Source organism: Mobula hypostoma, chromosome 8, assembly GCF_963921235.1.
Source record: "Mobula hypostoma chromosome 8, sMobHyp1.1, whole genome shotgun sequence".
In the NCBI taxonomy this organism is placed as follows: Eukaryota; Metazoa; Chordata; class Chondrichthyes; order Myliobatiformes; family Myliobatidae; genus Mobula; species Mobula hypostoma.
This window is the reverse complement of record NC_086104.1, coordinates 68,989,537-69,014,876: the sequence shown is the minus strand read 5'-3', so window position 1 is coordinate 69,014,876 and position 25,340 is coordinate 68,989,537. Positions and strand designations below refer to the sequence as shown.

At 36.8% G+C, this 25,340-nt stretch overlaps 1 protein-coding gene across 5 annotated transcripts in view; it reads right to left on the bottom strand.

Moving 5' to 3' along the window:
* ehbp1 (EH domain binding protein 1) overlaps window positions 1-25,340 on the bottom strand; it is a 433,955-nt gene that overhangs the window by 32,546 nt on the left and 376,069 nt on the right. For all 5 annotated transcript variants that reach the window (XM_063056084.1, XM_063056086.1, XM_063056088.1 and 2 more), the window contains one exon: window positions 1,299-1,398. In XM_063056084.1, coding sequence (XP_062912154.1) covers window positions 1,299-1,398 — 100 coding nt within the window. The remainder of the gene's footprint in view (window positions 1-1,298; window positions 1,399-25,340) is intronic.

Below are 25,340 nucleotides of genomic sequence, written 5' to 3'. Positions count from 1 at the left end.
TAGTTATCCTACTGAGTCAGATGTTGGCAGTCAGTGTAGCTGAATGAATATATGGCTTAAGGGGTCAACTCAAAACTACCTTGGAACGCTGCCAGGAAAAAGAAATATGCAATAGCTAGGGTTTGTACCTTTGGTTGAGAATAATGACTTTAATCTTCCCAATACTCAGTTGGAAAAAAAATCTGCTAGTTTATTTATGAAACTTAAATAAGCAATGTGATGATTTAGAGACACTGGAGGAGTCCAGAGAATTGATAGTGAGATAAAGCTGACTGTCAGATTGACAAAGAACATGACACACTGCTTTTAGATGATGTTGCTGTAGGTGAGAATTAAGAGGTGGGGAGGGTGTTAAAACCTTTAAGGATACTAAAAGATAACAACAGTTGAGAAGAGAAGCCTTCTGATCTGCTGACTGCAACTGGAATAGATAGAACAAGGGGATTGAGATCCCACCAACTGGATCAATGCTGGAGAGACTTTGGAGGAGAAAGAAGATACAGGGAAAAAAAAAGTTATTAGAAGGGTTGGTATGTGAAGGCAAAGGAGAGAAATAGCAGAGGATGCTGGTCAGATAGACTCTACCCTGTTAAGTTCTGCCAGCTTCTCATGATTATCGTGGATTGGTCTAGATGAGGCAAAGGAGTAGTGTTATAGAACACTGTTTATAGCTAAGAAGAGCAGAAGCTTCCAATTACCACAAGCTATTGAAAAGATTCTACTCTTTAAATACTTGGTCTTCTACTTGTTCTCCAGCTGTTCAATTCCTCATAATTTATGTACCTCTACCCCTTCCCCTCCCCTAGGAAGTCTTTTCCTCATTTCTGTCCCACATTATATTCCTCGGTAATAATGACACTTCAGAATGCTACCAGGTTCCCCCTTCTCCCTTATTTCCTGCTATATGACTCTTCTTTATCAACGTACTGAAGGAAATTTTAGGATATTTAACTTGGCGCATGAGGAGAAATCCAAGTAACTGTTTATACGTCCTTGATGTATTCTCATGGAAATACAAATCCATAACCATAGACCAACATATTTATTCTGTTAACTATTTTCTCATTTTCTTTCAATACAGAAATTAAATATTGGTGGAAAATGTAATGTATTTATAAACTTACTGATCTATCAGGAATGAACTATTCATATATACATTCATGTAGTAATGCATAACTACATTACTGAGTTATGCCAAAGCGTTATTTTTGAATTTCAGAACTCTGAGGTAACTATTATTATCAAAGTGAAAAGTGGACAATTAAATCTGACAAAGTAAATAATATTTGTGCACTTACAGAAGAGAAAGTTGGTTCTGACGTCTTATCAGGGCATTCTTCTTGTTCACCAACACGAACCACTCTTGCATCATTGCTTCCTCCTTCTCTTTATTGTTTCCTGAAAAACAGAAAGCAGAGTTATATAAAAGGCTTCAACCCAAAACTGGAAGTAAATCATAAGAGAGCAGGTATTTTATTTTAATAGTTAACTTCAGCAACTATTAAAATAAAATTCCTGCCCTCTTACGAGTATTTGTCAATTACCAAGATATTTTAAAGATTGTGGGCATGAATAATAGTTTGACTTCTGTGACATTTACATTGTTTGTATTTCACATGATTTGCATTGCTTTACCTTCATTTCTTGCCACTTACATTTCCTCCATGTTCTTAGATACAGCAAAGGAGGATGTTCATGAATATAGGTATTTCAGTGGCTTACTGGGTTAGTTCTCAATCACCATATTATATATTCCAGTCCATCTCACACCTACAGCTAGTGCCCGAATTTTATTTCTATTTAGGAATAAAATTTCCCAAACTCATCAGCTTTTGAGATACTTCACTTTCATTCTTTCTTCCATCTTCAGTGATGTTCTTCCCTTCCACATGTACAATGTCATTATAGCTCTGTAGATACTATACGAAAGTAGCCAAAATTCACGTGGACCTTTGGTAGCAAATGCTGAAAGTTATCTGGCTATCGAGATGGAAATATTACAATGCTTAATCCTACTCTCACTGATGTCCACATGTAAATGAGATATCCAAGAGGAATTTCTGGTTAACCTATGCCCTTTACAACCAAGTGCCACTGAGGGCCAATTTCAGCAGAAGCTGCAGAGATAAGAAGAGGTAAAATGTTATCTTTTCTCATTTATATTTTCCCATTTTTGATACACTCCTGACTAAGGGTCAGAGGGCTGAAATGTTGACGTAGATCCTGCCTAACTTTGCTGTTTTTCCAGTATTTTCAGCTTTGTTTTAAACGTCCAGCATCTTTGATCTTCATTTAATCAAATCAGAGCTTACATTGTCCCAGGTAGTTCACCTCCAGTGTGGTTTCTACAGAGTTTACATGTTCTCTCAATGACCTGTACTGGGTTCCTTCCATGCCCAAAGATGTACTGGTAAGTTAATGGGTTGCTGTAAGTGACCTCCCAGGGTTGATGAATGACCAAGAGAATCAAGAGGAAAATAATGGGCATGTGTGAGAGAGAATAAAGTTGCAGAAGGACAGGAAAATGTGGGACAAATGATTCTGCTACCTAGACAGTCAGCATAGCCCTAATAGCTGAATGTATTGTAGGCATACAAAACTGCTGGAAATACTCAGCAGCGGATTCAGCATTTGTGGAGATTGAAACAAAACTAATATTTCAGGTGGATGATCTTTCATTAGAACTGGGAAAAGTGACAAAACAAGTGTGATTTAGAGTCATGGGAGGGGCAGAAAGAGCAAAGGAAATAACAAAGGTAGCATCAAAACCAAGGCAATCCAGGAAGTGACATTAATTATGTTTCTTCTGTCCAGGAGGAGAGAGGACATTGAAGGTTTGCTAACATAGAACATAACATCACAGTACAGGCCCTTTGGCCCGTGATGTTCTGCCAACCTTTTAACCTACTCTAAGATCAATCTAACCCAGGGGTTCCCAACTTGGGGTCCATGGACCCTTTGCTTAATTATGCACCCCTTCCCCCTCCCACCAACCTAGACTCTGTCCTACAATGCTATGCAAGGCACTGCCCTTCACTCTATGCTGTGCCTTGGTATAATTTCCCAAAACTAATCACTTTGCACTTGTCAAATTCCATCTGCAATTCCTTTGCCCCACTTTCCCAGTCGATCTTTAACATGTTATAACACTAGACTACTTCTTCACTATCAAAGTTCACAAAGAGCTCCTGAAGAATTTCCAAATACTTTTGATTTGTCGGAAATTGGGAAGTTGTCCTATGGCATAAAAAAAGGTTGTGAACCCCTGATCTAACCCTTTACGCCTACATAGTCCTCCTTTTTTCTATCCTTCATGTGCCTATCTAAAAGTTCTTAAATGTCTCTAATGTACTTGCCTCTATTGATACCCCTGGCAGGCTTTCCACCCACCCACCCACCACCCTCTGTGTAAAAACCTACTGCTGACGTTCCCTATGGTCTCCTCCAATCACCTAAAAATTATGCCCCTCGTATTAACTATTTCTGCCCTGGGCAAAGGTATCTGGCTATCCACTCGATCTATGCCTCTTATGATCTTACATGCCTCTATCAAGTCACCTCCAATCCTTGCTAGCTCCAGTAATTGATCTAACTGGAGAGGAATTATTTGAGGAAAATGAATAAGGACACAAAGGGAATTCTTTAAAAAATCAGTGCTAGAACAGCCATTGTGGAAATATGAAATAAAAGGAAATGTTGCTCAGATTGTACTTGTGGAGAAAGAAAAATCGAGTTAACATTACAGGTTGATGACGTTTTACATCTCAATTTTAACATTGCCTTTTCTCATTCTAAGCTATTGCTTCTGAACTTACGGCACTCCACTCACTGAAGACTAACACCAGAACTGACAAAGGTGGTGATGCTCTGTGGGAATTGACTTCCACCTCATATGAGGCTGAATGCCGGTTCTCAGATATTTCCCACTGAACCAGGACTGAACAGCAAAACATCATATTGTTGTCTCTCAGACAGGTATTGACCTGATTTCTTCTGGAGATATTCTCATGGAAGTCCACAGCCTCACAGTTCCCAAATCTTGTATCACCTACTCCCCAATATCCACAACCCAGACTAATTTGATAGTTCTCCAAACGAAATGATTTCTTCCTTCCTTGATCCTTTTCCACCCTTGTCCAGTCTCTTCTCTTTAAATCCATGACACTTTATATGTCCTCTGCCACTGTGATGGTTTCCAGTTTTCAGGTTTCAGTGCCTTTCTCTTCTTCCTCTCTAGTCCCTTTCCACCATCAACTTCCTTCACCTGGTGAACTTGTTCTTACTTCTCAACAACTTCCCAATTTCCTACAAATTAGAAGCATTTGGGAATTCTTCATGAACTTTGATTGTAAAGTGACAGTGAAGAAGTTGTCTGATGTTAAAGATCAACAGTGAAGGTGGGGCAAAGGAATAGCAGATGGAATTCAACTCAAGTGATTAATTTTGGGAAATTGAACCAAGACACAGCAGAGTGAATGGCAGGGCCCTGTGTAGTGTTGTTGAACAGAGAGTCATGGGCAGGAGGTTGGGGGGGGGGGTGGAATACATAATTCCCAGAATCTGACAATACAGAAACATGGCTGGCGAAGGAGGCATATGGCATGCTTGCCTTCATTGGCTGAAGCACTGATTACAAAAATTGAGGAATCATGTTATAGTTGTACAAAATGTGAGTAAGTCTGCGCTTGTTTGCCACTCTACAGAAAAAATATGGCTAAATTGGAGAACGTGCAGAAATGATTCACAAGGATGTTGCTTGGATTGGAGAGGTTGAGTTATGAGAAAAATTGGATAGGCTTGGTCTGTTTTTCGGAGTGCAAAGAAGGCTGACAGGTGACAAGATTGAAGTATATAAAATTATGAGAGGCACAGATAGGGCACATAGCTAGTATTTAGTAACCATGGTAGGTCAGCTTCAGACAACTGCGTAGATGAGATCAGCAGTGACATCCAACTGCCAGGAAGGCAGTTCTGTTTGGGGAGAGTGAAGAGCATAGCAAGACACAGAAGTAGTCATGGTCATCTACTGCAACCAAGGAAGAACCCAGTTTGTGACGTCCACTTGTATCATTGGACCTGGACTTTTGAGGTCAAGAGAGTGGAACTGCCCCACTGCAACAGCTTTTCCAGTTTAAAAACTCTCCCACACAAGTCCCCTATCATTGTTGGATACAATGGAAAAACGCTACCACATTACCTTTGTAGGGATGTCTAGTACTACAGGATATACTGTAGGTTTAAGGTGAAAGGGAGATATAAAGGGGATCTAAAAAACTTGCACAAAGAGTAATTAATATTTGAAAGTAGCTGCTAGAGGAGGATGTGAAGGCAGGAACAGTAACATCATTTAAGAGATATCTGGACAGAAACTTGAATGAGCAGGATAGAGAGGAATATGGAATTAATGCAGGCAAATGGGATTTGCATAGGTAGATATGATGGTTGGCATTGATGCTGTAAATCTCTATGACTCTATTGTGTTTTATGGATTCTGTTTATTTCCATCCTGTCAGAGATTTTCCCTTTGTTCTCTCTACTCTCCCCCTTCCCTGCAACTTAAAACATGTTCGATTTCTCATCTTTACATTAGATTACAGACCTGGAGCAGCAAAAGGCCACTCAGCCATTTAATCAGCTCATGGTTGATTTGACTGTAAACCTAACTCTAAACTTTCTGCCATTCATCAGTAACCTTTCATCTCTTTGCTTATCAGGAATCTGTATAACTCTGCCTGAAAAGTATTCAAAGACTCTGATTCCACTTCCTTTTGAGGAAGAGAATGAAAGACTGACAACCCACTCAGGCAAAAAAAATTACATGCATTCTGTCTTGAAAAGTAAGCTCTAATCTTTGAACAGTGATTTCCAAGTTCTAGATTCTCACACTAGATACCTTCCAAGAATTCTTGGAATCTTATGTTTCGATCAAGCCCTACTCACTCTTCTAAGCTCCAGTGAAAAGAGCATAACCTGTCCAAACTCTCTTCATAACTTGCCCATTCCAATAGTAGGTATGTTAGCTTTCCCTGAACCACTTCCATAGTACTTGCACCTTCCTTAAAATAGACATCAGTAGTGTACTCAGTGGTTCAAATCTAGTTTTACCAATGTTCCATATAACTAAAGCCTAGCTACTTTAGCATTCAATTCCTCTCCAATTAAAAATAAAATTTGTAATAGATTTTCTAATGACTTGCAATAACTACATACAAGCCTTTTGTGAATCATACTCTTTCTAAGTTCTCATGAGAAGGCAATTGATGAAAGATTAATGATCTGAAACATTAACTCTATTTCTCTCTCCACAGATGCTGTCCAACCTAATGAACATTTTTTTCAGCGTTCCACTTTAACATAATATTGTCCTTCTGTTTATTTTAATCTTTGCCTATACATGATACAGTACTGTGCAAAAGTCTTAGACACAAATATATCACTAGGGTGCATAAAACTTTTGAAAGTCAAGTTTCAATGCAACTGAACAGGTTGATATTCATCATTAATGTTTGTTAAACTAGAGAATAACATGTGTTTTATACTCCAATATAAAATGAAGTAAAATGAAAAATGGAAAAATATTCCATTCTAGAGTTCAGTAAATTTATTCATGTAAAAGAAAATGTCCTACCATGATTCCACCATTAATGTCCATTTCTCACAGGCGTATTCCTTACAAATATAGGATAGATACAAAGCAATTTTTTCCTGCAAGAAACTGTATACACTAACTCTATGCTTGCAGCATATGCAATATATTCTGATATTGCCAACCGATGTGAAAATGCAGAGTTTTTTTTATGAGCTTCTGCCCACCAAAGATAACCAAAGACATTTCACCTTTAATAATGACAACTCCATCTAGTCCATTTCAATTCAAATCCATAATCTTGCTAATGAAAGGTACATTTTCTAATATACTGTCCTGGGCAGTCATCCTACCACTATCAAAAGAAAACTGTAAAATGAACAGTGGCCAATCAGAGATCGGGAGTGAGAAAAGTGACTCACACAGGTCAGCAAGTGTGCATTAAAAAGCAGCGCTTCACGTGAGTTTTGGCATTTGAACAGCAGCCAATCAGAAATCGGGATTCACTAGAGAGGGCAAATTAAAATAAGGCAGGGGCAAGCGGAGCAGCCTTTGTTGGAGTGGTGATTTGAGGCTTTAACTCTTTGCGCTTTCAGCAAGAAGAGGCTTGAGTGAAAGAAGGAGAAAAGCTGTAGACAGATTTTTTTTTCAGTTTATTTGTTGTTTCCTTATTTATAATTGAACAGTTAGAGCAGTAAGGATGTTAGGCAGGATAGTTGAATGCTCCTGTTGCAGGATGTGTGAAGGCAGGGAGACCTCCAGTGCCCCTAAGTTAAAGGACAGGACCTCCAGGGTTGTGATCTCAGGATTGCCACCTATAGCACATATTAGTGAGGCCAGAAATAAGAAAATCATGCAGTTTAACATGTGGCTAAGGAGTTGTTGTAGGAGGGAGGGCTTCACAGTTTTGGATCATTGGGCTTTCTTCCAGTGAAGATGGGACCTGCACCACCTTAACTGGAGAGGCACTAATAACCTGGTGGGAAGGTTAGCTCATACTGCATGGGGGGGGGGGGGAGTGGGGGAAGGGTGTTTAAACTAGAGTTGCAGGGGGATGGGAACCAGAGTGTCAGAACAGATAATGCAGTGGTTGTGAAGACATGTTGTTAAGGCCTCAGACAAAGTGAGGAATCAAAAGGTTTAGCACGGTGGAACTAATGTCTCGAGTTGTGTATATTTCAATGCAAGACATATTGTAGGAACTCAGGACATGGATTTATGATATTGTAGCCATTAGTGAGACTTGGTTGCAAGAGGGGCAGGACTGGCAGCTCAATATTCTGGGTTTCCGTTGCTTTAGATGTGATAAGAGCAGGAGGGATTAAAGGAGGAGAGGTGATGTTACTACTCAGCAAAAATGTCATGGCAGTGCTCAGTCAGGACAGACTGGGGAACTTGACTCGTGAGGCTTTATGGTTGGAACTGAGAATTAAGAAAGGTGTGACCATGTTAATGGGACTATATTATAGACCTCACCACACTCAACAGAATTTTGGAGAACAAATTTGTAGAAAGGTTGCAAACTATTGCAAGAAACACAAGGCTGTGATTTTAACTTTCCACATAGTGACTGGGATTCCCATACTGTAAAAAGACTAGATGAGATAGACTTCGTCAAATGTGTTTAGGATAGTTTCCTTAATCAGTACATTGAGGAGCCAACGAGACAGTATGCAACGTTTGATATGCTATTAGGAAATGAGAAGGTGACAGAAGTTTGTGTAGGGGAACACCTTACATCTAGTGATCATAATGCAATTTAGTTTCAAGGTAATTATGTAAAAGGATAGGTCTGGTCCTTGGGTTGAGATTCTAAATTGAAGAAAGGTCAATTTTGATGGTATCAGAAAGGATCTGGCAAGTGTAGATTGGGGCAGGCTGTTTTCTGGCAAAAATGTATTTGGTAAGTGAGAGGCCTTTAAAAATGAAATTTTGTGAGTACAGAGTTTGTATATTCCTGTCAGAATAAAAAGCAAGTTTGGGGAACCTTGGTTTTCGAGAGATATTGAGACCCTGGTTAAGAAAAAAAAGGAGGTGCATTGCAGGTATAGGCAGGTAGGAACAAATAATGTACTTGAGTAGCATAAGAAATGCATGAGAGCACAAGAAAGAGATCAGGAGAGCTGAAAGAAGGCATGAGATTGCTCTAGCAGACAAGGTGAAGGAAGAATCCTAAGGGCTTCTACAGGTATGTTAAGAGCAAAAGCATTGTAAGGGACAATGTTGGGCCTCTGGAAGATCAGAATGGTAATCTATGCATGGAGCCGAAAGAGATGGGGGAGATCTTAAATGGATTTTTTGCATCTGTATTTACTCAGGAGATGGACACAGAGGCTAGAGAAGTGAGGCAAAGCAGCAGCGAAGTCATGGACCCTATACAGATTACAGAGGAAGAGGTGCTTATCTCTTCAGGCAAATCAGGGTGGACAAATCCCCGGGGCCTGACAGAGTGTTTCCTCAGACTCTGTGGGAGGCAAGTGCAGAAATTGCAAGGGCCCGAGCAGAGATATTTAATTCATCCTCAGCAACTGGTGAGGTACGAAGGATTGGAGGACAGCTAATATTGTTCCGTTGTTTAAGAAAGGCTCTAAGAATAAACCAGGAAATTATAGGCCGGTGAGCCTGACATCAGTAGTGTTAAAGTTATAGAAAGGTGTTCTAAGGGACCAGATATATGAGTATTGGGATAGATAGGGACTAATTTGGGATAGTCAGCATTGCTTTATGTGTGGTAGGTCGTGCCAACCAACTTCATAGAGTTTTTTCGAGCAAGTTACCAGGAAAGTTGTTGATGAGGGCAAGGCATTTGACAAGGTCCCACATGGGAAGTTGGTCAAGAAGGTTCAGTCACTTGGCACTCAAGATGAGGTAGTAAATTGGATTAGGCATTAGCCTTGTGGGAGAAGCCAGAGAGAGGTAGTAGAAAGTTGCTTCTCTGACTGGAGGCCTGTGAGTAGTGGAGTGCCATGGGAACTGGTGCTGGGTCCATTGCTGTTTTGTCATCTATATCAATAATCTGGATAATAATGTGGTTATCTGGATCAGCAAATTTGCAGACGACACCAAGATTGGGGGTGTAGTGGATGGCAAAGAAGACTATCAAAGCTTGCAGCAGGATCTGGATCTGCTGGATAAATGGGCTGAAAAATGGCAGATGGAATTTAATGCAGGCAAGTGTGAGGCATTGCCCTATGGGAGGACCAACTGGCATAGGTCTTACACAGCGATAGTAGGGCACTGAGGAGTGTGGCAGAACAAAGGGATCTGGGAATACAGATCCATAAATCATTGAAAGTGGCATCACAGGTAGATAAGGTCATAAAGAAAGCTTTTGTTACATTGGCCTTTGTTGATTAAAGTATTGAGTACAGGAGTTGGTATAATATAAAAATGGGTATTTTTCAAATGGTGAGAGGCTGAAAGGGTTTGATGTACTGTACAGAGAAACTGGTACACAAGTTGACAGAACTTCAAATGTTATGGTGAAGTTGTATAAAGTTGTATAAAATGTAGGCCTAATTTGGAGTATTGTTTCTGGTTTGGTAACCTACTTATAGGAATGATGTAAATAAGTTTGAAAGAGTTCAGAGAAAATTTACAATGATGTTGCTGGGACTGAAGGACCTGAGTTATAAGGAAAGACTGAACAGGTTAGAACTTTATTCCCTAGAATTAAGAAGACTGGGGGAAGATTTGATGGAGGTATATAACATTATGAGGGGTATAGATACTGTAAATGCAACCAGACTCTTTCCACTGAGGTTGGGTGGACTACAACTATAGGCCATGGGTTAAGGCTGAAAGGTGAAATATTTAAGGGGAATATGGGGGGAAACTTCTTCACTCAGAAGGTGGTGAGTGTGCTGAATGAGCTGCCAAGCACAAGGGGTAGATGCAATTTTTGATTTCAAAGTTTAAGAGATACATGAGGTATCTCTTAGTTTACCTCTCAAAGTTTAAGAGGTACATGAATGGGAAGAGTATGGAGGGCTATGGTTCGGGTGAAGCTCAATGGACTAGACAGTTTAAACTGTTCGGCCTAAGGGTCTGTTTCTCTGCTGCAGTTTTCTGTGACTCTAAAGAAATAAGTAAGAACATTTCCACTGGCATCAAATAAAGAGAGTTCTAAATGTGCTATATTAAAAATACAAATTAAATTTTCATTATAACAATGAAAGCTTTTTTTTTGCTGCATTTGCTTTTTTAAAAAAAGGTTGAAGTGTTAAGGTTATACCGGAATTCTGAATGCAAAGCATATTTGGAACTATTTTTGCTATTTTACATAACTATCTCATTAGATTCACAGCTATTGAATAAAGGAACTGTAACATTTTGGCAGCAATAAGACAGCTACATACTCTTAACAATATCGCTCAGATGTTTTATACAAAGTGGAAAAAGCTCAGTGGGTGAGAGAAAACAGAAAATAATCAATTTAAAATTAATTTGGTTTTCAAATGTTGAATAAATGTTTACACTTGACAGAATATTTTGCTTGGCCTCCCATTAACTATTGCATAGCTTAAATGGGGGAACATTCTAAATTTTCAAAATGTATCATCTGAAAATGTCATTAGCTACATAACAAAAGCTGCAAGTGATTTACTTTGAACTACAACAATCTGAACACAACCATATCAGTTTGGTAGTTAATTTGCAACTGTATACTGCTCTTGAACTGGAGAAGCAAATGTGAGTTGAAAATATGGGGAAAAATTTTAAATGGGGTTATTAATGCAAAATTTGTGCAAATTTGTGATTGATGGTCATTGCAGATCTGATGGGCCAAAGGGCCAGTTTACAAGCACCCTCTCTCTTTCTCTATAATGCATTTCAATAGGAATTACACAAAATTATCAAATTAAGTCATTTGAATGGTTTTCACCTATAGAAAAAAAAATCAAACTGTAATAATATTCCAAGTTAGTAATAATAACCTTGATCTTTTGGTTCTGTTTGGTGGGAGAGAGACAGGCTTTCATCTTGCCCACCATTACATCTGTTAAATATATCTTCTCACACTGTTATGACCACTCAGACAATTTTAATTACAACAAATAAAGCAAATATATTTCTAAATTTCTAAAGCAAATCTGGCTTGAAACTACAGTAGTTAAGTAATTATTTTGTCCAGTAAAATAAATTACATATAAAGCTTATTTTTTTCTGCTTTTTCTTCTGAATCTCAATTATGCCAGAGTAACAACAACAGCTTGTATTTGTTTAGCAACTTTAACTTTTAGCAAAGCATCCTAACACACTTCACAGGAGGATTATCAAACAAAATTTGACACCAAACCAAAGAAAGAAATGTTTGGGTAGATGTCTAAATATTTGGTCAGAGGTAGGCCATAAGGAGTGCCTCACAGAGGAATGACAGAGGCTGAGAGTGGGAATTTTAGAGTTTAGTTCCTGATGAAAATAAGATTAAAAGTCTGAATTTAGAAGAGCGCAAATATCTTAGATGGTTCTAGCATTGCAGGAGATTACAAACAAGGACGTCAAGGGCATGGATGGATCTGAAAACAAGGGTGGCCAACAGCAAAAAATATTTTAAGATCACCAATCAAATCAAGTATAAACAGTTATGGAAGTGTTTTACAAATCACAAGCATTCTGTGCAAATCATGCATTACAACATGGTTAAACATGTGCCTGCAGCTAAAACCAGAGAAAAAGATACAGAATAAAAAAACCTAACAGACCATTAACCTAAGAAATTCTTCTCAACTGTGTAATTTTATTTTGAAGCAGAGAGGTTGGTATGACACAGATGCAAAATACGTTTGCATTGACATGAATAAAAGATCACATTTTAAAAAATATCACACCTACATAGCAGTAACTGGAGTCATATTAGAGGAATGTCATACCAATATCAGTAGTTCAACACATCCAGTAAGCAGGAACAAAAGGTAAATACCTCAGAAAAAAAAGCAATGGGACAATGGGAGTGGAGAAGGAAAGACCTGCAATTGGAAATAGTGATGATTTTTGGTTTGCAAGACACACTTAATTAATGGGAATAATCCATGTCAAAAGTATTTAAAGACCAGAATATAGGAAGTGCATTTCACTATTTTACTATATTTCAATAAGTTACTAGTCCTGATGGAAATGTGTCCATATGTAGGAGCACCACACTGGAATTATCCAAACAATCCCACATACAAAATTCTTTTAAAAGAACTAATTATTTCTTAGTTTAGAAACTGATATGTTCATTCATGTCTTTGTTTAAAATTAAAACAGCTTACAGAAAGTAATACCAGAGATAAATTAATCCTGTTATTAGTAACTGCAATTGAAGACCTAAACAGATTTATCAAATCACAAAACTTACTAATGTCTAATCAAAACAAGGACTTCTAATTTCAACTTTAACCACTTGCTATTTAATCCAATATAATCTTATGAAGCAGAATGTAACTTAGCAAGCTTTTATATTTGTAAAAGAACATTTTGCAGATGAATGCTTTATGTTTCATTTTTGCTCAATTGTTTCTACTTCTAACGTCTAAGGGTAAAAAAGAACAAGATGGACATTGTTCGTACTGATTAAGTAAGAGCTCATTAAAGAGCTGTCAGCACCACACTTTGAATATGCATGAAGCATATAATTAGATCTAGCACTGTCACTAGAGGAGAAAATGGTAAGTACAAAGGATTGATTTAATTACGTTGAGTGGGCAATGGTGGTAGACCAGTCTTGTTAGGGAGAAAAAAGGTTGTATTCTGGCACCATAAAAAGGCAGTTTAGCTTCTGTCACAATACCTAATCTCAAGATTAGATATGAAAGCACACTGCTTTTGTTGTTTAAAACTCGTACTGTTGGTGTTTAAAAAAAACAAAAAAAACCTGAATATAACACATTTTTGCTTGTTTAACTTTCCCTTGGTACAGATGCCAACATGTGCAAAAGAAATCCAGGTAATTTACAAAACTCTTTATTTCCATCCCTAAACAATGATAATGCAGGAAATGATTTTATTTCAGAAAAATATGAATTGCCAGCCACATATCTGTTTTATAGTGTCAATAGTACCAGCCCAACACCAAATTCCCATTGCTACACAGCATTTTCTTTGCATATGAAGGGATAACACAATTCAACTAATACCATCAGCTAGAACAAATACATCTTGGCAATGAGAGGTAACAGCACTAATTTAATTACTCTTCCTTAATGATACATTTCCAGGTGAGAAATATGTGAAACTGTAAATATAAAGGCAAAATGCTATCAAGTATGTATCAGTCAACAAAAGAAAAACTGAACACATATAAGAATATTCAAATTTTTGCCTATTTTGAAAATTAACCACTGCGTCACCCACCCACCCCCTGCCCCCGCTATGCCAAATCCACCATTCCTTCACTGAATAGGAATGAATACAGGAATGCAATATCAATTGTCTCTAATACACCCTTTCATTTATTTAAACACTTCAAGATAATTGAGAAGAGCTAAAATTATTCTGACCTTAATGCTTTAACCTCACCTACCCAATTGTTTGCCTTGCAATATGTAATACTGTCCAACTTGGAACCACAACATTATTGTTGCCATGGTAATAACAGAAATTTCTTTGATATATTGTCCATTACCTTCAATGAATTGTATTGAAAACTGAAGTAAAATTGAAACCAAAACAGAAGAATATGCTGTGTGAATCAAATGACAATGTGGCTTTTTAATTTACTGTTGATGTTGGAACATTAAAATCATTATCTTGGAAGTGAACAGACAAATTTAAAGAATTATAATAACACTGATGATGAAAAATTATTACCTTTTTGGTACAGTCAGAAATCCAATAAATCTATATGTCTTTATTGCATAGCAATTTTATTGCAGTAATTTTAATTCAATTACTCTTTACTGAACATTAACTTTTGATCACCTAATAGTCTAATATAGAGAATGTCTATTGAATAAAACTGCTTAATATCATTATACAAATGCTGACAAGAAATGGTGAATTCTAAGGCCTACTTGAGGGTTGCTTTTCTAATTTGTCGATCAGGAGAACATCATGCATCTTGTGAAAAGCAGAACACTCCAAGTAATTAATACCGCAAGAGAAACAGAGAGATCAATGACAAAAAAATCACCTGGTAAAACTATAAAAGATTTTTTATTAAAGAGCTTTTACTTGACATAGAAAACAGTGCAGAGAAACCTGCATTTTGGCACTTATGTTCAACAGGCCCTTAAAAGCATGGAATGATGGAGACAGAAAACCTATCCTTTCTAATAATCTTGTGACAAAAGCTAAAAGACATCATCCTATTAACTACTGATCTCAATTGCTAATGCAGAGTACTTCCTGGTGCCTTTATGTAGTACATTGCTATTAAGAAACCACTAAACATTCACGGTGAATAACACAAGCTTCATTCACTCTTTACCAGCTTCCCTTGTAGTAGAACTATAAGTGGAACCAAAGGTGTCATTGATATTATGAAGTGGAAATTAATCAGAAATTTTTCTCATATTTCCGCTGTCACACTAATTTACTTTTGTATAAATTTTACCCAGTTAAAAAGTTCATAGCTAACCCCCTGTTGCAGCCTTTTTAGTTTAGAATATTCAATGAGCAAGTCAACTGAAAAGCATCAAGACTGAACACAAAAAGTGTTCGAAATTCTCATTTAGTCGTCTTTATTTTGCTAGCGCCATGTGGTCCTTGAAGATGTAGAAAACACGGGAAGCCGAGTAAAGATCAGAGCTGGCTCATTAGCATTCTGACAAAATTGGAGCGACGGAGATGTATAGTTTGCCTAGTTCGCCGTTTTGAAAGCTGCCGGTGGTAAGCTCTCTACTTCATTGTGTCTTTGTCTTTTTGGGGTTTTCAACGCAGCAGGGTGTTTGTTAGCTCTGGTTTACACACTGCATTATGGGAGGCTTTTCCAGCAAATTCAATCTATAGGTGTGTTCTCTGTTAAACTTTAAATAAGTCTCTGAATTATCAGCAAGTACTATTTTAAACAGCAAATGATCAATTTTTTTGGAAAACTGGAGGAAATTCAAAGATTGATAAATACAGATTCAGAATCATTTATATTCAACAAAAAAAGGATCAAGGAAATCTCATCACATATTGATTTTTCCTCAATTGAAATTTAACTGGAGCACTTTTCAGTAACAAAGCATACTTTAAGTTACTCAACATTTTGTGAAGAATATAAATGAATACTCAAGTCCAAACTATATAGTTCCAGTAGAGAGGAATTAAAAAACAGTAGGGCTCCTGTGTTGACGATTCAAATCTAAAATGAAGTTCTTCTGATAAACAAAACATCATCAATACTGTTGTCATGCAAAAATTTTACAATGTAGTATTAAAATTGAGAGAGGTTTTTTCAAATGAATTTATCTGCTAAACCCCTGCAGATGGCCTCCTGTCTTGGATGATGACCTGCAAGAATATCAACAGATCATTGCCCACAGAACTGGAAGGAGTCACCAAGTAAGTCATAATCTGCTCATTCTCAAAAATCACAGTTTCAAAGTTACATTTCTGAAGTTGTTTAAAAGGACTTTCTCTTCTTCACTGCCAGGACTCATTGAAATGTTGCTGTATTCAATTTATTGAAAGTCAGGCGGTAAAGATCACTCTAACACTAACTTGTAATTGCAAATTTGGAAAATAGCACTAGGAAAGTAAAGAAACAATAGCTTTGTCTTTGACTATGGATACCTAGGCAGTACAAAAATAAGAAAATGATGACAAGAAATGCCTCAGATAACACTGTTAAAATACATATTCTTGTCTCATTTTCTCTTTTTATGGACATGAGTAAAAAATGTTTCAGAAATGATTAAGAATAAATTAATAATTTTTGAGCTTTGATGGCTTAAAATGCATTTCTTTTCTTGCTGTGCCATTTAAATATTCTCCTGTAACTGGGGGCTTGACGAGTGAGGCCACCCAGCTAAAAACAACTGATGCAAAACTCAGAAGTAATCTCCCTGTTTAGCTCAGTACTATGGTTTGCCTCAACACTACCTCTATTATTTGATGGATTTAGGCAAATTTTAATTTATTTGTTGGCTTCTATCTTCAGCACACTTGCCATTTTGAGAACCTCAAAACCCAATTCCCATGTAAATACTTTTGCTTATGGCTACAATTCAATGTTACAGCTAGCCCTGCCAGTGACTCACAATGTAAACATTTTGAAATCCTTCAAAGCCAATTTAACAGAAATAATGTATTAGAATCCCACACATATTGTTTACACAATTCACTTCGATTGTATGGTATTTTGTCAAGCACTTTTTTTCAAAAGATGGAGACTAAACTATTAGATTAATAAAAGTGGATTAGGGGAAAATTTAATTTGAAAGCACTCCTTATCAGCCACACAAAGAAACCAAAGAAAACTCAATGACACTAATAATTTTAATTTTCTGGACAATTTTAACTATAGTACCTGATCTTAAAAGTTTTAAAGTATATTTAATTAATGTTTAAATAAGCATTTAAAAGCTGGACTCTAAGCACTCAAAATAATAATTTCCCTGTTTTCATTGCTCCAACATTTGAAAGCAGATCAACTCACAACCATTGATACTCATCTGAGCTACAACTTCAGCAAACACCATGCTCAAGTGAGAAACACCAGGAGCAGTCTTCCACAAAAGAAATGCCAATGTCTGTTGACAGTCCTAATTTTCTTTGCATAATTCTCCCCACCTCTCCCATTAGCTACTGACTGCTCCCTCTCCAGGATACATAGTTAAATTTACCAAGTACATTACCCAGACAATGTTTTAAATATTTGCATATAAATCAAGCTCTCTGAATCAGTATAAATCTGAAAGAAAGGAATGGCATAGCTTAAGGTTGGCCAAACTGTAACGGAATTTTTAACATTTTTGCTGAAATTAAAACTTGTGGTGCAATTGACTCATTTCAGTTGCAATGTTAGTATAAATAAATGATAACTTCTTAGGGCAGTAAAAATTATGAGTGGGCCAATTAAAAATCAGCAAGTGCTAGCTCCAGCCTTGACTGCCTGACTTCCACTAATACAAAAACAATTAATATAGATTTAAATTAACATATAATTCAATGAAAATAGAAACTATGACAAGATATTCTGTTTTGAAGGAAACTAATAATCTGTTATGCTAATATTGGCTGGTTCTTGAAAAAAACTAATTACATGGGAAATAATGGATACAAAGAATGATTATAAGGCAGTAATCTCATCAAGGTGTTCAGATAACATCAAAATTGCAAGAGCTCTGAAAGCAGTCTCCTGAACTCTGAGATTAAATTGCAGCCTTGAAATCCCTCCTGTGTACTTTTTCTCTAAAGTATATTGGGGAGCTTGAGGTCAAACCATTCTCAACCCTTTTTGGTAGTGGTAGGTGTCACGGAGGATAGAAGTAACTAATATATTCCATATAGTTAATGCCTGCTGTCATACACACTGAAAGCTTAATGACTGTAGTGAACAACTGAAGACATGAGATGCGATTGAGAAAACAAGCATGTTCAAATTCTTTCTTTACAAAAATTCACAATTACTGGGAAATAACTTTGATGCTGTCCTTGTCCTGTTTCATTTCACTTCACTATAGTATTCTAATTTCATATTCATGGACAACTTTAATTTTACTAGCTCTTTTCTCAAGAGCCTTAAATCAAGTCATAACTTCACCTCTTATGCACATAAAGCACAAATGCGGCATTTCATTGATGCACCAGAACCAATCAATCAGATCGCACCTTTCTGAAAGTACTTCACATACGAAGTGCCAGCCAACAGCACATCCCAAACTCCTATGCATTGATATTTTGAAATACCGAACCCAGTCTTCCTGATCCAAACTCACAAGACAGTTCTTTTGACTAGCACTGTCATTCAGTCCACTTCTCCTCCCCATAGTCGACTGAAATTGACTGGGCAGGTTGAGAAAGGAGGTGAGTAAAGAAAATGGCAACTTGGGTTTTATAGATGATGGTTAGAATACAATAGCAAAGAAGTTATGATGTACCTTCACAAAACTCTGATCCAGCCACACCTCAGAATATTATGTCCAGTTCCGGACATAAGAAAAGATTTAAAGGCCTGAGGTAAAGTGCAGAAATGGTTTATCTAAATGAGTCCAGGGATAAGAAACTTCAATTTTACGTAGAAACTGAAGAAGATGGGTTGATTTTCTTGGAACAGAAGAGCTGGTGAGGAGATATGATAGATGCATTTAAACTCATAATAAAAGGCATAAACAGAACAGATGAAAAAAATCTGCTCCAACTGGTGGAGGGGTCAGGAACTAGGAGACAAAGAATGATGGTGCTGTAAAGGAACCAGAGTTGCCATGAAGAAATTTCTTGTTTTTATTTTCATACAATGAGTGGATTGGGTCTGGAATGCCATGCCAGGATACTAGTGCAGGCAAATTTAAAAGAAGCATTCAAAAAGGTGCTGAATAAGTCACTGAAAGGAAGGAATTTGTAGGATTATGAATAGATTTGCAAGGGGAAGTACAGGGCTAAATTGGACATAATCATTTTATATAAAGTCTGTACTTACTCAAAGGACTGAATAGCCGCCTTCTTTGCTCAAATCACGCTGGAGATTCTTTGAGTTAAACTCAAATCTGTCTTAAATACTCCACTCTTATTGCCTACCTCAGAATCACTCACCATTTCAAATGTAGCCTTTGATGATTGTTCTTTCTGGTATTCAAAATAATAGCAATATTTGCTTCAATAAAAATGTATTCCAATTTTTTGATATCTTACAAAATTTTTAAAAAATTAGCAGTAGTAAGCACATTTTATGGATCACAAAAAGAAAAAAAAATCACTAAGTTCAAAGGAAATGAACCGTGAAAGCCATACGGAAGATTTAAAATTGTATTAAAACTATTAGTATATGCAGAACAATGGCAGATTATGTTAAATAGTTTTGCCCAAAATATAGTAGGAAATCAGCTCTTATTAAAATGCAGTTCCAAATATATCTACCTACATTTTGATAAATTTAATCCTTTCAAAGTTTTAATCTTTTTATAATTGTAAGATATCATAAAAGAGAACTTTGTAAATCATACTTTTTTCTAATTAATTCACAACAATATGGACTAAAATCTGCAAGCAAACCGAACTGTTTAGATCTAGGAAACCTTCTCTTAAGAATGTTAATCTGATGGATCACATGCTGGCACAACATGGCATGTACATTTGCTTACTCAGTATAACAATGGAAAGTACAGGTTCATTAAAATACTTTTAATAAGCATTCTTTCTTAGTAGCAGTTTGTTCAGATGAAAATCTTTGAGAACAAATTAATTTTGTTTAGGAAGTAGTTTAAAATTTCCCTCAAAACTCTTGTAGATGCATCTCTAAATTTGATGACAATGCCTTCAGCATCCCTTCCACTAATCTTCTACAATCCCTTTTCATCTGATTGTTAAAGAATGTTTGAAGCCTGACACCATGTCTAAGTTGCCTAAAACATTTGGGGGATGGGAAAGCTTTTCCCAGTTACATTATTTAACTTGATTTGGAATCTGAGTCAGGGGTTCAAACTCAAATTAAGTTTCTTAATATTTTGTCATAAAATATTTTAAATTGAAACTTTGCAGCTGGGATTAGAACAACCACACAACCCAATCTCATTTGGAAAACTAGGTTGCAGAATTGTCAATAGCAATCTGTAATAAAAAGTGTAAATAAACTTCTTTCACATTAAAACTTGAGGTATTATTATAAAAAGATCAGGTGAACAATTCTTATTATATAAAAATGCTAAATAGTCAAAATGATAATACATTTGAAAACTTCTAAATGAACCACAAATCCTATCAAATGATGACAATCCAACCTTGAAAACAGTGTGTGATGTAACAAGGGTTTTTTTTGGCATCTCACAAACCAGAGTTGGAAAGGAATGAAAGATTTATTTGCTCTGAACAGACTAAATCTCAGTTGCTGAAATTATGTTAGTTCACAACACATGTTCAATATTGAAGCCTACTGGAATGAATCTGGTCAAGAATGAAAAGAAATGCTGCTTATGGAAAGCTTAAAACTGATCCTACCATCAAGATAGAACATATAGCTGCCAGCTAAGAAACAAACTAAGAAATGCAAGATCTGCAGCAGTATCTGTTCTGATTTTTAAAATGCAAAAGTGCAAACAAATGCAGCATGATCACCACAGACATCACGGGCAGCTTCCAACAGAACTCAGAGGGTATTATGCTCAGAACACTTTTTCTTCCCTTACTGCTGAAAGATTATACTGGTTATCCCATTAAAGTTGGTAAAATGCCATTCTTATGTCTTAAAGCTGTAGCATTTGAGGTCAAGAAGTGTATGCTGCTTCTTACAAGGCTAGTGTGGATGTAATCTTCCCAAAGTTACAATAATTAATGTTAAGCTTCTTTAGCAATACGTTTCTGAAAGAACTTGCCTGATAATATACTTAGAGCCTGTCTATGCTGTTTGTATTTCTAAGCAGGAAACATTTCTATGCGCCTCACGTACTTTGGTTTAAATCTTCAGTCAGACTAGGATGAGAATGAGTGTTTCCTTGAGTTATGAAAGAAAATTAACAAAAATCATACCCAGCCAATTAAAATGTATGGCAAATGAGATATAAATATTAATTCTAGAACACTTTGCAGAACTGGTGTGAAAGTCAGCTTCAAAATTATTGAATATTCAAATATTTATCAATTTATTTGCAGAATTTTATGTGACTTATAAAGTGAACATCTGGGGATATGACGATACATATCACATAAGGGCCAGCTGGCATTCACACTATGTGCTCATATAAGATTTAAAGAAAACGCTTAATGTTGAGAACATTTATTTTGATTTCTCTTTCACTTACTTTTCCTGTATCTCGAGACTTAGGCCAAATGAGTGGAGAGTGGAAGATACTGAATATTATTTTATTTGAATAGGGATCACATCACATAAAGGAATTCCACATTTGGTGGACTTAATGTATGCCTAATTACTGTCAAAATAATGCCTCTAAAAGGATGAATGGACATCCTATCGGTGAAAACATATCAACATCTACACATAATCTGAGCTTCTTATATGTTTGAATAAGACCTCCCCTATATATACATATAAAGCCCAGAATTAAATACCGCTGTGATGATTGTACATTCTAATATCAATTGTTTGGCGACAATAAAGTATAAAGTACAATAAAGTATAATAAAGTAATCTGTCCATTGTAAAATAAAACTCCAATAATTTGATATGCTCAGGACTGTGGTGGTACTGGACTGGTGGATTTTCATTAATTCCCCAATATACTTTAAATTAGTCTTCTTTTAAAAATAAGTTCTTCATCAATTTGAATTTACTTTGAATTTATTTTGAAACTCAGGGAGCATGGGAACCAGTGACCTGGGGAGTCTTGGGAGACCACGGGAACCATGGGTGCCAGTGAGTGCAGGCCCTGGTGAGATTCAACAGAATGTGGAAACTATCTGGTGAACTGGTTGCAAATCACAAGGATTTCGAGCCAGTGGTATTGTGGATTCTTAGAGTTTTACCACAGTCAAAGTCTCACTGTAAATATATTTTACATTACAGATGCAGTGTCCTTGGATCATTGATTACATATTTATTGTGAAATTTATCACTTGTTCATGAAGTTAAATAGCTATTTCTTTATCTCTCTTAAACCGTGGAACTTGAAAGATTTTACTGAAATTATGACTGTGTCATAGATTATGACTATGTTATGAGCGGCTTCAAAGGTTCAAAAGTTAAAGGAAGGAATTTTAAAAGGAAACTGAGGGGTAAGGTTTTTTAAAAACACAAAGAGGGGTTGATTTCTGGAATGTGCTACCAGAGGAGATGGTGGATTCAGACACAATTACCACGTCTGAAGCACCTACACAAGACATGTAAATATATAAGGCACAGAAAGAGACAGTGCTTTGGGCAAATGGGGTTAGTGTAGATGCCAAAGTCAGCAAGGATGTAGTGGGTCAAAGGGCCTTTCTTTATGATGAACCACAAAAACTGAATATATTAGTCAATATCCTACGTGGCCTTTTGCTTAGTATCAGTTTCGAGTGATAGGTTTAGTCAGATTTGATTTACTATTAATAGTACAGATGAAAATGAGCAATCCAGCCCAATCTTACTTTCCAGCTCTTTGTGTAAAACTTGAGGTTACAGCATATCAACTGCTCAATCAAATACAATGAGATGAGGGTTTCTGCCTTTTATCACCCTTCTAGGCATCGTGTTCCAGACCTTCTCCTGCTTTAGCTTAAACTATGTCTCTGACAACCCTTCAACCAATTACTTTAAACCTATATCTCCTGATTACACACAACTATCACTGGAAAAAAGGTACTTCCAGTATAATCTGGACAACTCACTTTTCATGCCACCTCATTAACTACCTTCAGCCTCTTTTCCAAAGTAAGCAAATACAACTAATCCAAACAACAGGAATTCTGCAGATGCTGGAAATTCAAGCAACATACATCAAAGTTGCTGGTGAACGCAGCAGGCCAGGCAGCATCTATAGGAAGAAGCGCAGTCGACGTTTCAGGCCGAGACTCTTCGTCAGGACTAACTGAAGGAAGAGTGAGTAAGGGATTGACAACTAATCCAATCTTTATTCAAATCAAATGATCTGTCCCTAATAGCATATCTACGATATCCTCTCAATGTTCATGCAATTGCATCCTTTCATGTTCTGACTAGAACTCTACCTATGCCCTACCTTGTTTGCACTTTCTAAATATAGCGGAAAATGAGCTAGTTCTCTGTGCCAGCCGAGATCCCCACCTGAGCCCGTCCCATCTGGCAGCATTTGACCCGTCCCCCTCTCTTCTCACTACTACCATCGGGCAGGAGTTGCAGAAGTCTTGGGTCCTATGCCGCCAGCTCAAGAACAGTTGTTGCCCTGCAGCCATCAGTCTCCTGGACAGGCTTCACTTTCCTCAGTGCTGAACTGACTACACAGCCTGTAGACTCACTTTCAGGGACTCTGCTTTGTTATGTATGGTTATTCATGGATTCTATTGTTTTTCTTTATTTTCCTGTGGGTGCCTGCAAGAAAATGTATCTCAAGGTTGTACTTTGATAATAAATTTACTTTGAACTTGAATCACACACTTTTCCGCACTATATTTTGTATGCTGTTTTTTTTAAACCAAGCTGACCAGCTTACTGATAACTTCCAACAGTCTATTGTTTTCCCACTCACTATTAAGCCACAGGCAATGTTCATAACATTGGACTTGTCAGTAATGTCAACATCTTGTAGATGCATTTATAAAAAACTTCTTTATTAATCTGTGCCTTTCTAAGTGATACTTAATATTATTCATTGGAATTTTGCCAATGATCAGAATCACAATCAGGTTTAATTTCACCAGCATATGTTGTGACATTTGTTGTTTTGCAGCAGCAGTACATTGCAATACATATTAAGAAAAAGCATAAAGTAAAATAAGTACATATAAAAAAGGAAAACTAAATTAAAGAACTAGTGCAAAAATAGAGGAAAAATACTGTGTTCATTGTCCATTCAGAAATCAGATGGTAAGAAGCAGCAGCTGTTCCTGAAACATTGAGTGTGTGCCTTCAGGCTCCTGTACCTCCTCCTTGACGATAGCAATGAGAAGAGGGCACGTCCTGGGTAATGGGTGTCCTTAATGATAGATGCCACCTTTTTGAGGCATCGGCTTCTGAAGGTGTCCCAGATGCTGGGAAGCATTTGTCTTCAACTGGTGTCAACTGTCAGGTATATAGTACTATGTCCTTTGTTTTTTTTCCTTTTATAATCATAGCACCATGTAAATATCTTTCAGTCCTCCTGCACCATGCTAGTGGCCAAGAACAAACCTTTTGTACTACCTCAATATATAGAATGATCTAACTGGATGACATACAAAGCTTTTCACTGTATCTTGGTACATGTGACGATAGTAAACCAATTACCAAATGATGATCAGATGTAAAGTGAAGATGAATCCATACACCAAGCTCAGAGCTTCTGACAGTGTGAGTGTATGAGAACTGGAGAATTTCTTTTTAGTTTTTAAAATGTAAAACTGGCAATTTGGATTTTAAAGATATTAGAAATTCCATTTTATGTGGAAGGCACAATGACCATGGACATGATATTCCAGTTGGTATTAATGGCTTGCTTACAGTGTTTGATCGACTGTAGGAAAGATCCTCTCACCAAAAGTTCAGCTGTTCATTCCTTTTTTAAACTAAGATTATTAAAATGCAAATACTTACAACAATAGACAGAAATCCACAAGCTTAAAGAATGAACAGAAGGATATCAACTATTGCTGAAGACAAAAATAAATTAATTGAAGACAATAACCTGGAGGTCTGTCTAGGAGCAGGAAAGGGGAAGTCCTTTGGATTACATTAAAGATTGAAGAAAATATGTTTTTGTGCAATTTTCTAGTAATAAAGCATTCTCAATATATGGTCACCGGGATAAAAAAATCAACAAACCTCATCTGTGACTTGAATTTAATATTTTCCTCCACATATTTCTCCACAGAATGCTGTGACTGTGCAATTGTAAGATGTGGGCAAGAGTCTGAAGGACACTGAGCTCCCTCTGGTGAAGGAATAACATGTTCATTAAGGAAGCACCACCTCTGGTATGATAATCCCTGCAGCTGTTTTTGCTTACCTTATTGGTTAAATTTTCATAACCATGAGCATTATTAGAGCATTGCAGTAATTAAGCGTTGTTATAAAGTGAAT